This window comes from Ixodes scapularis, unplaced genomic scaffold (assembly GCF_016920785.2).
Source record: "Ixodes scapularis isolate PalLabHiFi unplaced genomic scaffold, ASM1692078v2 PGA_scaffold3__209_contigs__length_174095766, whole genome shotgun sequence".
Taxonomy (NCBI): domain Eukaryota; kingdom Metazoa; phylum Arthropoda; class Arachnida; order Ixodida; family Ixodidae; genus Ixodes; species Ixodes scapularis.
In genome coordinates, this window is record NW_024609868.1 from 87,542,551 (window position 1) to 87,555,919 (window position 13,369).

The following is a 13,369-nucleotide window of genomic DNA, read 5'->3' on the forward strand; positions in this document are numbered from 1 at the left end:
AACGGATCTTAACAAATTCAAATTATATAAGAAATAGGCTGACAAAGGAACTTCAAAAGGCAAGGATTACTATCATAAGAGCTTGGGCTCGTCAAGTGGACGTGTTGATGTTCTATGGAAAATGATTAATTCAATCTTACAATGTGACTGGTCTCATGTTGGTGTGTAAAAAATTTGTGTGAATGGTACAGAACTTACAGGTGTTGCTTTAGTTAATGCGATTTATGATCAATTTGTAAACTTAGCTACAAACGCGTATAGTAATGAAGCCTGTTCATACACTGAAAAAAAGAATGAGAATTATGTTTTTCTCGATCCAGTTATTGATACCGAGGTGATTTCAGTGTTTATGAATTTAAAGAACACCACGAGTAGAGATGTTGATGATATCCAGATTAAGCCAGTAAAATATGTTCTAGACATTATAACACCTTATGTAAAACATATCTTCAACTTGAGCATATCGACAGGAATATTTCCTGCGCGTATGCAAGTAGCCAAGGTTTCCATTCTGCACAAGAAGGAAGATAGGAATGATATTAATAACTATAGACCTATGTCAGTACTGTCAGTCTTTTCAAAGGGACTTGAAAAAGTTATCCACACCCGCTTGTCTAACGCTGTTGACAAACATAAGCTGATTACAAGATCCCAGTTTGGATTTAGAAAGCACAAATCAGCTGAACTTGCCTTACTTGAAAAGAAAGAATTTATTTTAAGAAATCTCAAGAAATGTAAACTAGTACTTGGTATTTACGTATACTTTACTAAGGCTTTTGATTTTCTAAACCATGAACTATTATTGAAAAAGCTGGAATAGTATGGCATTCGCGGACAAGCTTTAACTCTTCTTCAATCCTACCTTGGAAACCGCAAACAATACGTTTGTTATGATTTCATTTCCACTATCAAATCTTTAATATCGGGTGTACTTCAAGACAGTATCTTAGGACCTTTCCTTTTTAACGTTTATGCCAATGATATTGTGAACATTCACCAGACAACTAAATTTGTTATATATGCTGACGATGCGACGCTTCTTCTTACTGTTGATAAGGCACATCAACTTATATCTATGGCCAACACAGTACTAGATAAATTAGGAGTATGGACCGATAAAGACGCCTTAAAAATAAATACCAATAAAACAAAAGCTATGATATTTAGGCCGAAAAATAACGGTATTTCCCCATTAGAACACATTTATATAAACTCGGTAAATATTGAATTGGTTGACTCATTCAAAACGCTTGGCATTGATTTCACAAAACTTGTCATGGGCCCATCATATTGAGAATTTAAAAAATAAATTAGCAAAGGTTGTATGTCTGTTATATCGGAATCGATATATATTTCCGAGGTGAGTTAAATTATTACTGTATAAATTTTTACTTTTACTCATTTAAAGTACTGCCACCTGGTCTGGGGTAATACCACGGCAACAAATCTTAAGATGGTACACTTACTCCAAAAACGAATGTTACGCACAATTGCTAATGTGCCGTTCTGCTCGCATACAGAAAACGTGTTCGGAATGTATAATATATCAAGTATCGACAATATGTATAATTATAGGCTTTCTACAAAGTATAAACATGAATTATTCAGTAACCGCACTTACATAATTGAACTGTCTGGTTTAAACCAACGCGTTCCCAATTACCAATTTCGAAACACTGAATTCTGGAATGTACCTACTTGCCGATTAAACCTAAGAAAAGAAATGTTATGCTGCAGATTACTTAAACTGCTTAATTGTTTTATTCACAGTGATGTTCACGTAGATACCATCAACACGAAAGAATTGCGTTCGTTGATGTGCCATTTTGTTGTAGACGACTAATGTTTTTGGTGTGCGTGCGTGTATTTTAGTTCTCTCTAGCCCTGTCACTGCTGCAGAATGCAATTTGAGGGCCGAGAGCTCGTCGAGCCGTTTCGTGCGGCTTTTTGTCTCGGCCTCCACCATTGTAAATGGGAGATAAAGACGTTATTATGATTAATATTGAACAGGAAAATCTATCTGAATTTCTTGCTGGAAACCTGAAATCCAGCTTGCAGACAATGGTTCGCCAACTGTATTTTAGGTTTCCAGCAAGAAATCCAGTTATATTGTCCTGTTCCATAATCCAGTTTAAACTGTTTTTTTTTCGGTAGGGCAGTCCTAATTAATTAAGGTCAGGCGAGATCGGCGCAAGCTCCCTTTCATTAATCGTCTTTTCACCCAGCCGACCAAGCAATTAACTTCAGCTAGTATACTGGGACTACAGTAACTTGTATCTCTATGGAAGCTAGGCCCCAAAGCTTCAAATTTAGTAAAAATCAAACTCCTCGCTATAGATTCTTGGCGTTCCTTGACACGCAGCGAGTTCTGCGTCGTAGCCGAAAAGGAACTGAGACAAATCTGTGATGGGGGAACATGTCTCATTGACCGGGAATGTGCACCCTAGCTCTGAAGCATACTGGTCGCATATGACGAAGTTCCGATAGGTGCTACCAACATTGTGGTCAGTTTCCCTCGAAACCTGTCAGCGGCTTTGTTCTTAAGTCCAAGGAATATTGAAAGCGGGAGCAGCCATGATTATAGGATGGAGTGGAAGGTCACACTTATCCAGAAACCTCGCAAAGCCCGCTCATGTATTTCAACAACCCCGGGGTGAGGTTGGTAAATAAGTACTCTGGTGCTAGGAATGTGTACTTTTCAATTTCCTGATTCAGCAAACCCTGAAAGCACGAGAGCACTATCAAGAGACTGCAAACTTCAACAACGTAAAGCCGAATAATTTTCCCTAAATGTTTAAAATAAACTGGAATGCGTCTTAAAAAACTGCTTTATCGAATGTTTAACCGGATTGACGTCCGTTTATTTAAACATCCTTCTTATACAAAGCTGGCTCGTGACACCATCGAATTATGCTGACGGCTATTCCACAGTTCGTGCCGAGATACACTCATTTGGTGCTGCGAATTGTATGTTGCAGAGAGTACGCACTCAGCAGCATGTCCGTCCCAGTCGCGACTGATGTGAAGTCAAAGGATGTCATGTCTTTCTCGGTTATCACTTATAAAGAAAAAAGTGCAGGTCTGCTTTTTAGATGAACACTGAAAAGTCTGCAATGCGCACTGAGACGGTGGGCGTGTGCTGCGTCATGGAGTTTTTCTAAACAGCTCCGGGCAGGGTGGATAATAAAAATCAACTTGATTTAAATCAAGCCCTTCCTGAAAAGAAAGGACAATATTTTTTATTGCGGTTTGTCTAACATTTAATACTTTCTAAGTGACTTTTTGTGTTTTTATTTAAATCAAAGAATTACGAAGAAAGAAAGATTTATAAAGGACCAAACAGGAGCAAAAAGAATTGCTCTTCCGAATAAATCGGAGCGTTGAGCTTGTTCTCTACCTTCCACTTTGCTCGTCAGCTACGCAACGTTTCATCGGAACAAAATCATAACGCAAAAGAAATAAACTAAAAGTAAAAAAATATAAGGTCTTGTTAAAATAAAGTTAGAACGCGAAAAAGTAAATAAAAAGCAAATTAAGTTTTTTAACTCTTAAACAACCCAAACTGTTTTTGTTCTAGCATGGCAGAAATTACAGTAATAAAAAAGTGCACAAAATTGTACTTTATCTTCGCCGGAAATTATTTCTTCTGCATTGTTACTAGTGATAGAAAGAATTGATCAATCAATCTGCTATGTTGAAAAATGCATCTAGAAATATAATATTACTATTTTCTAGATACGGTGATTTAAATAAAACAAATCTGACTTATTTATTAAAAAAAATATGCTTTTTTTTTACCCTGGTTTTGGGTCAGAAAACTATGTATTTCGTCATTCGATAATAATTTCCAGTTGACATTACTGATTGGCATTAAAAGTGCGATGAGGGCGACTAGGTGTTCAGATATAATTTATCATTATTGAAAGCGAACTAGCTCGCATTTAAAGTGAAATAGCCGATTGAACTCGCTGTCAAAAAGGGCTACCGAATTCCGTATCTTCAAAGTTCTAACTCGGTGCTCGTGTTTCAAGATTTTTACAACTAAATCTATAAATAAACAAAAAAAAAGTTATTAACAGGCTTGCCACCATTCCGTAAACATTGTTTTCTTGTTTACAAACACATTAGTCCTGCGTGCAATTTCCACAGTTAAGCAAGTGCGTGGTCGTTGTCTTGGAGCAACCCCAGCACCACGTAAAATAACCAAAAGCTTGTGCACAGAAGTTTGACGTCATAGCGGTAAGATGGCAGAGATTCGACACGAGTGCTGTGTCTTCGTTCGGCTGGACCTCGTGTCTAATGAACGAGTCGAACGACGCTCGGCATCGGGTTCGGGTCCAATCCCGGAGATGGTACCATCCGACCATGATGACGTTCCACGGAGGAAGAGCAGGATGTTCACGGGCTCCGATTGTACCAAGTAGCGTTGGCAGGGCGCAATCCACACGCGCATGGATGTGGTTTGAAATAGCCCCTTACCAGAAGCTATTTATTAGAACCATTTGTGAGCGGATGAAATCATAATATAACTTTTCTGTTTTGCGACGAGATGAGCCACACGGCCGAGAGGCGAAAAAGTTGAACGCAGCTGTTGGACGGCAGTGCGCTGTTTTCCGTCGATCGGGAGCACGAGCTCCCACTAGGTTAACCGTTTTAGCTTTGCGCAAAAAACAAAAAATAATAAAGTTGTTTATTTTTTACTCAGGCGTGCAACTTGATTAACCGCGAGGAAACAAATCTTTCTTTTCAGTCTCTTACACTTCTCGCTCAGCGGTATTCGCTCCTGATTGCACCTTTTATATAGGTGGATGCGGAATAAGCATATATATATTTTATTTTTTGAATTTGTAAATAGAGTTTAGTGCGATAAAAAGGCAAGTCTACGACTTGCAAGAAGAGGAAGTATGCAGGCGAGCTGATTAAGAATCATCATTATTTAAAGCTGCAGGGAGACAAGAAAAAAGAGAACAACAGGCAACACGACACAAAACTTCAAATGCTCCTGAGTTAATCATCACGAGAACGGCAACAAATACCCCTTCATTTTATTTCTTCTTTCCTTCCTTTTGCATAAAGGAGTACTTAATGGAGCTCTGTCGCGAATAATCTCAGCTTGGTTTGAGGTGTTATGATATATTCCTTATTAATTTTGAACCTGCGTGGCTGTCAGGAAGGGAGGAAGGGACATGAAAATAACCTTATATGCAACAGAAACAATCTCAGGAGGAGGAGTATTTCATTCCCTAATGGTTTTAACATAATTACAGAATGGTGCTAAGACCACTTCTTAAGCACGTAAACACCATTCCTCGCGTCGTGTTATTTTATCTTATATTCCTTGCCTCAGGCCTGTTTATTAGGTTATCATTCACGCATCGACTACCCTTGGTTTGACCTTTGATAGAATATAGAAATATATTTATATTCACTCTAAAAAAAACATCAGGAGCACTTACTTTTCTTCAAAGCACTTGGGGGAGCGAATCGCTGAGTTCTACGATGGGATATCGGCGGGTGACAAGACCGCTAAGATGTCTATAGACCTCAGGTACTAGACTCGTCATTCGCCGATATCGCACCAATAGATAGTATTGATTGGCACGATTGGGAAACAGCCTCGTCTTTCGCCGATATATCACCAATATATTTCATTAATTGGCTTTCCCAAATGCTTTGTGGGAAAATTGGCGCTCCAGATTTTTAAAGTGTAATTGCAGGTTAAAAAAAAAAAAAAGGCAAGCTTTTCTTTTTGAAGCTTTTCACCCTTTTCACGCAGAGCGAACGCTGGAGAGGATTCAGTGGAGATGAGGAAGCTACCAGTCACGGCGGGCAGAGAGCTTCGTGGGAGTTCGCGCTGCAGAACCCAGAGATCCTGGGTTCGATCTCCATCCCTGCCCATTTCGATCTAGATGAGCATCGCACCGGCGTGCGGTCGTGTATCACAAATGCGTGGTGCACGTTAGAGAACGCAGACTAGCAGCTGTACTGCACTCGCTAAATTTCTTATCTACAGCTGAGAGACATGTCGCCAGTTAATGCAGACCAATTTAAGGCTCTATCAACGTACACACAAACACACAGAGCTTCGCGGGAGAGGCTTCGATCCTTCTAATCTAAACCTGCAGCAGACTAACATGACGCTCGCATACCAGCTCCACTCGTCCGAAGCCTCCGATTCCCAGTGTGGCCAGCACTTCGAGGTCGTCCAGCTGGATAGGCTTCACCTCGGAGTCCACTTCCAGTGCTTTGCTTGTGATTCTAGAAAAAGCCGAGAGAACGGGAGTGTAAGGGCTCGAACGACGAACCTCGAAACGTGTGCTCCGGCAGATGCTCCGCGATAACCGACAGTTTAAGAATCGCGGGGCGTGGCTTATTACGATCGATGCTCGCGCTAGTTTGGCGATTCTGAATAGACAGACGCAGAGAAAAAGGACGAGGAGGCAGCAGGGAGACACACAAAAAAGACAAAAAAAAGGGAAGGCGCTGACATACAACTCCGGTATAGTATTCGCCTTAAACGTTTTCACGAGAAATAGGTAGAAAAGTACAAAAAGAAACAACAACAACACGACTGAAATCATGACAGTATACCGGAGTTGTATGACCCCTTTGTTTGTCTATTTTGTGTGTGGTGTCATAGCCTCCTGCATAAGTTTCATAGCCTCCTACACGACGCATGTTCTTGCCTTTCTTTTTTTAGTAACGCTCTGGCTTCCTATACTGCTGCGTATTAAGTGCAGGTTTCTCACTTCAGGATATCTTCTCTCGTGTGCTTATCGGCCGAACCCGGAAGCTCATTTTCTGCGGGGAGAGATTTTAATATGCTCGAGACACGCCAGGTTTTCCTTTTTAAGCTCCCAGGGACATGTAAACGCGTCAAATACAAAGTTGGGGCCGAAGTTTGCAGAGAGCGCCGAATAGACGCGTGCCACGATGACGCCGTGCACTGTTGTCGTAAGAGGCCGTTTGTGAAGCTTTGTGGAGGTACTGCTCAGACTTACTCTTTGACGAGTCTAGCTCCCCAGCTATTTGTGAGAGCTTAGGACAGCGCTCCTAGCATGACCCACCTCGTGCTACAGTTGACATATGAACGTGAGTGCGTCGGGAAGCTTTTTTAGAAATAAGTTTACCCGTTGGGGTGCGCAATACGATTATGCGTAAAGTAATTAAAACAAATAAAAATGCTAGCGTGTTCGCTTTTGATTATTCAACAAATGACAATGCAATAACGTGACCTGGAGAACAGACATTGCAATATAATTAGGAAGGAGAAATATTAGCGTATTTTTAAATAATTGGCCAATCATCTGGTTTTGTGAATAAAATGCGATCATTTATTCCACCCGGAAAACAATAATTTAGAATTAATGCATTTATAAATATACACATAGAAAAAAATTTAATTTACTTTTTAATGTGACTTACCACATGTGAGACACACTGGTTTTGTAACAAACGAAACCAATCGACTGACGGGCTCATTGAGTTGCGATTGTCGACTTTGTTCATTTGAACCAAAACGGGTATTTTTAATACCCCCAACTCTCGAGTACGTAGAATAGGACAAATAAGCTAGATGACTTGCTGAAACACTAGAACATCTGAGAAGTTGTTTCGCCTAGCGTTTTCAAATAATTCCACGTTTAAAGCAAGTTTCATTACTATTATAATGAGACGACTCGCATTTTAATAGAAAAGCAAATGAGATGTTATTTTTATTTGCCAAGAAGAGTAGGCCACCCTTTTATTAAACTATACACTTTCAGCTCTGATTATGTCTCAAATTGTTCTATGGTCTCGGACCTAATGATGCCACGTTGACGCCAAATACTGGGCAATTACCGGACATTCGACTTTCCAATAGGACATAACAAGATATTCGAAACGAAGAGAGTAGCGAAGTTAGGTTTTGGCGGGCACTGTGTGTCTTTCATTGCGGCCATCACCTCGATCATCGCTTGCAGCAGTTCTCTGCGGCAGCGGACCCACCTCCGATCCATATCCCCACAGCAAAAGCCCCTACATGACAACGAGACGCAACGACTAAAATCACAATAAGCTCCTATCTCCCACAGAGCTCTCATCCCAAATATGTATTGCCAATAGACTCTCCGTCGTCATTGAGAGAAGAACCGCATCTCGGAATGTGAGATCGTTAGCGTTGAGGTGTGGAGCTGAGGTCCGCAAAACTGCGAAGATCATCTACACTCCAGCCGTCCGGCAGTTGCATTTTACAGTTGTGCATGCGTACTTTTTCTTGGCTTCCTTTCTGCGTTCGTCGGCCGAGTCGGCGGCTTCTCAGAAAGGAGTCACCAAGACGTCGGGCCAGTGGTGCGCAAGACAATCGCGCGCCAGGTCCCGCGGGGCTAGGGTGGCCTCCATTACAACCAACTCCTCTTTCAACAATCCACGTCCCTTACTTGACATCCGGCTGAGTCACGGGCGAGTGTTCCTGAGGCTGGGTGGAAGATCAGATAGTTCGACCTTCATTCTGCCTACTTCGTTTTTTCTCTTTATAGTTTTACTATTTTGTGCTTTCCTCACATATTCGTTGCTCATAAAAGATAAAAAAAGCGCTAAGATGCCGATGTTTTTTGTTTTTTTACTTTGATCAATGATTAGCTCACCTCTGTGGTGGTCTTAGCTGGAGTCGGTCGTCGTAGTGCTTGTCTTGAAGTTCTCGTAGATCGCCGATGAGCTGGATGAACGAACTGTCGAGATACAAGCAGAAGCTCGTTAGCTGGGCTAGCCGAATATTTTTGAGGAGACGATATTTTGATCGTTTGTTGGTGGGTTTTTGAGGCTTCGGTTAAAGACTTTTTTCTTTAAAGTAATTGATACCTGTTGGCCACATTTGTCTACAATTATAAACAAGCTCATCGAGAAAAATTTAACCATAGCCCTTGTTTGGGTTACATGTTTCTTAGTCCGTGGACGTATGGAGTTCAGGAAAACATGTAACAGTCGTACACAGGCTAGATGGGTAGAGATGTAGCATCCCAGGCAGTTCGAGGTGTCTTACGTTTTTTTTTTTTTTTTTTTTTTTAACGGGTAGAGAGAAGAGGTAAAGGTAGAGAGAAGATGGACAGGACCTTGTGCGCTAAATACCTCAATATGGTAGACTTCCAACTAGCCCAAATGTCTACTTTACCGCCACATCGTACTAACTTTTCGAAGCTCGTAATGAAAACAAATTTGTTTGTTTTTTAAAGAAAGGAGTGCATGATCTCCTGTCTCACACAACAGTTAATAATAGCAGCAGTAATAACAAGAAAACGTGCATTTTGTGGAAACATATGACCCTTACCTGTGATTTATTAAAGGAAGAAATCCGGGATCGTGCTACATTCTCAGATTTCCAGGTCGAAATCGAACCTATGCGGCTCTACTCATGCGATAACTTTCATACACACAAAAAAAAAAAAAAAAAAGAAAAAGAAAAGAAAATAGAGGAAGCATCTCTTTTCTTGTTAGCTTTGCACAAAACCATTCACACGGGGACTTTTTTATTTTTAGTAACGTTATTTTTACGGCAAAGGAGTATGCGCTCATTTTTTTTTAAATATTGTGTTTAGGGTGAAGGGGCGGAATGCTAGCAAAGAAAACCAGCATTCGTGAACGACTGGACTTTCCATCCCCCCCCCCCCCCCCCCTCCCTAAACAGCACACGCATAATTAGAAAAGAAAAGAAAGAAAAAAATGTACCGACAGGATGCCGCTCATTAAATCCGGATGTGTGCGTTTTAAGTTTTAAGGGGTTCTTTCCATTGGGGGGGAAACTGCAGCAAACCGTTTTTTTTTCTTCTTCTAACTTCTAACCTCAAACTTCTGGTGGGTTTGAAGCAACTGCGTTTTTGTTTGTGTTCTTCGTGACTTCTTACACGAGGCTTCAGTTTTACCACTCGAGGATACATACAGCACAAAGGCGGGGGCGTACGGCGTTTTACGAAATGAAGTGACCGAAAAAACAACCAACCGACGCAACGTGGACGCTCGATATGCAAGCGCGCACAAACAACCTGCCCCTCCTCAGTTTTCGCTTATACGGTGGACAGTACCGGACGCTACGAGACGTCTTGGTCAATCCATCGCTGCGAGTGACTCCGCGACCCGCGCGTGGTTGCGCCCCTCCTTGAGGCCACGTGACGCTCAAGCGGCGTAGGATTGGTTACGACGGCGTGTTGCGTCTGCTGCGGTCCAGCATAGTGTCAAACGGAGCACGGCACCTTGACATCCGTCGAATAGCGAACTGAAAGGCTATCGATTGTCTGAAACATGTTACCCGAGTCTTCGAATGGCGTCGTCGCTGTGCCCGCACCAGAGATATGCGTTTCTTTTTGTTTGTTTTTTAGTGTATTTGAGGTTTTGTTGCAAGAATATTTTGAGTTGGCTTTCATGAAATATGCCTATTTATCTAGAATCATATTGTAGCTAAAAATACAAACGAACAAGTATCGCACGTCCTCTAAGGAGCGTGCATTTGAGTGACTCGATGTATACTTCTCCGCACTCTGCGCGAGCTCGTTGGAGCCCGCAGTGCTTTGGTTGCGTGTGCCTGCGCGTTCACACTTACATTAGCAAGGGCAGAAAGCTCGCGCTTAAGGCGGAGCTTCTAGTCTCAGACTTAAAGGGATACTGACAGGGTATTTATGCCCGCCGAGGTTTTCAGTTGTACATGACATATGAGAGCCCAACTATCCAGAACACAATTTACGGCTCAAAATTCGTTTTCGTTCCGGCCGAAAACCGCCGATCGAGAACTGGCCGGTTGAGTCGCGCTCACTCTCTTTTCCGTGGTCACGAGCCGTATTCTATGGTTTAGACACAACCACTAAAGATAATCAAAGTCGCGGGTCATCGAAGGCACACACTCAATACTACAAAGGGCGAAAAATCTGACATCCATTATTTTGTGGCTTCTAAAATGTTGCAAATACGTTGATCGAAAGAAAAAGCTGCACAGTCACGTGACTTCCGGTAACATTCTCCTCCTCTATATTTCTTCGTCCTCTCCAGTTTATTTCGGTTTCGGTTTCGAGCAGTTGCGCTTTTTTACTTTATTAAAAATGTACGTGACGCTGTAACCAAATATTGATTGGGTAGTCTTCTGACACCATAATAAATCGCCTGGCACACAAAAAAATGTTGTTTTTTTTTTTTTTGGGGGGGGGGGGGGGTGTTAGTGTCTCTTTAAGGGTGAAGAAGTATGGTATGTAGACTATCTTCGCTAAAAATAAATAAATATTAGAAGTGTGCGAAAGGTGGTTCGAATCAAATAGCGCTGCGTCGCTCATAGCTTTCTCAGTACAAGCAAAAAACACGACGCACCGCTTTCTTTACAATGTTGAAGCTACACGAATGACGCTGCGCTATTCGACTCTAACAACTATTCGCTCAACTTCAGTATGTATATCTTCAAGCGTGTCTGGCAGGTCTACACGACACCAAAATATTAGTGCAAAGTAATATCAAGAAGGAGGCTATACTGCATGCAAGCTCGTCTTCTCTTTGCGCACTTCGTTTGTTCGTTTTTCTCAGCGCTAGGAGTTTTCGAGCTCGCCACGGCGTAGCTCTGTACACTTAACACCTGCCGCAACTCGCGGCTTTGACTGCATTCAAGTTGATCGAAAAGCGACTTCTCTGCCCGTGAAGCATCACTTCCAGCTAAGTAAAATGCGCTCTAAAGAGATTGATTCAAGACGACAATTGCAGCCTTGCGCGAACAGCACAAATAGAAAAACAAGCACTAAAATAGAAATACTGGCATCAACGTGCCGTGCGGGGAAGCAAACACATGGCTGGGAATCGCATTTGAGCGGCTTTCATTCCAATAATTACGGCATGAGCGTTTACTTTTTACTAAGATATTCATCCCCTGAGCCGTTCAAAATACGCTCATAGGTATGACATTGCTGGAAAAAAAAAAAATCAACACGCTGGGAATATTTTTTATTGCTTAGGCGGTCACCGAGAAATTCCATACGTCCAAAACGACGAGTATAAAAGACGGAAGCGCAGCGCTCGGAAGTAGTGATCGGATTCGTCTGTGCTGTGTATGTGTACGCGATAAATGCATATGTTCTGCCGATGCTTATTGTATGCGGTATGTGCCTACATGTGTGATAATAAAGGTTCCCGAAAATCCCGATCATACGTGGCCGCCGAGCATACGTGGCCCAACTGAGAGTTAAATATTTTTGTCCTATTGGGGTTGTCACTGGCCGGTCTTGTTCATTCTCTGTAGTTTGTGGTCTGGCTTCCGCGGGTAGTTCGTGTATGGTATCTTGTCTTTGCTTGCTGATGTCCGGACAGTGCCATATAAGGTGCAGACAGGTAGGGCACGCAAGTTCCACAGAGCAGGTCTGGGCAGAAATCGTTCAGTGAGGTAAGCTTATAAAATTGAGCACGCCCTACTGGGGTCAGGGTTGAGCATATCTTGAGCAAATACTGCCCAGTCAAAATTACTTACATAAATCCTCGAAAAATAAGACATTTAGTCTTCCCGTCAGGTTCTTAATAAAAAGGTAGCAGACATCCCTCGTACGTACTGCCATTCATTTTTTCGCATCCATCTTCTAAGTAATTTGAATTTCAAAATTTCCTTAAAATGTTCTCAAAACAGTCAAAATAGTCATTTTCCTGGGGATTTTATTAAATATAATCAGCGTTCTCAAGAGAAAATCAACGGGTCGTACGACCTTCGTAGTATCTTCATAATAGGGAATTGTAGTAGACCGGTTTTCTCCTCCGCTACGGTGTCCCTGAAGAAAACGCCGCAGCTGCGCATGCGCGCCGCCAGCTTTATCTGCATAGTTCAAGGTCTCGTGGCGGATTACGGAGTGCTATCCGAGTGCTTAGCGGGCTGAGGAAACGGTCTACTACAATTCCCCAATGAACCTAAAAGAATCAATACCCTGTTACATTTTTTAAACTCAAGTTTGGGTAGCGAAATCTGCTCATCGAGTTACGAGTGGGTGAATCTCCCCTAATGCAACTCATTATGTACTTTTAGCAGGCTGTTATCGTGTTCCGCGTACCGCACTACCGGATCCTTTAAAGCATGCTTTTCAAAGGCTCCGGTAGTGCGGTACGCGGAACACGGTAACGGTTTCCTAAAAGTTCCCACTATGTCCACACATCTTGCTTCGTAATTCATTCTTCGGCGCTGTGCCATTAGGTACGCATATTCGAAGTAGCTTGAAGTAGCTCGTGTAGTTATGAAATTAACTATAATTCGCTTTCTCTAGAGCGCTAGCCTAGCTAGTGATAGTTTAGATCTATTTTCGGAAGTTGTATATGGCTGTCAAGTTGAACTACTTTCTAAGAGATCCAGTGCGTCTACTTCTCCGCGAAGCACTTGGCAGAGCCA

General features: G+C 42.0%; 1 protein-coding gene across 1 annotated transcript in view; it reads right to left on the reverse strand.

Annotated features, from left to right (window-relative positions):
- Nucleotides 1-13,369, reverse strand: part of LOC8030317 (cGMP-dependent protein kinase, isozyme 1) — a 361,630-nt gene that overhangs the window by 12,267 nt on the left and 335,994 nt on the right. The window contains exons 10-11 of the mRNA XM_042292539.1: nucleotides 8,628-8,711; nucleotides 6,150-6,258 (exon numbers count right to left, since the gene is read on the reverse strand). Coding sequence (XP_042148473.1) covers nucleotides 6,150-6,258; nucleotides 8,628-8,711 — 193 coding nt within the window. The remainder of the gene's footprint in view (nucleotides 1-6,149; nucleotides 6,259-8,627; nucleotides 8,712-13,369) is intronic.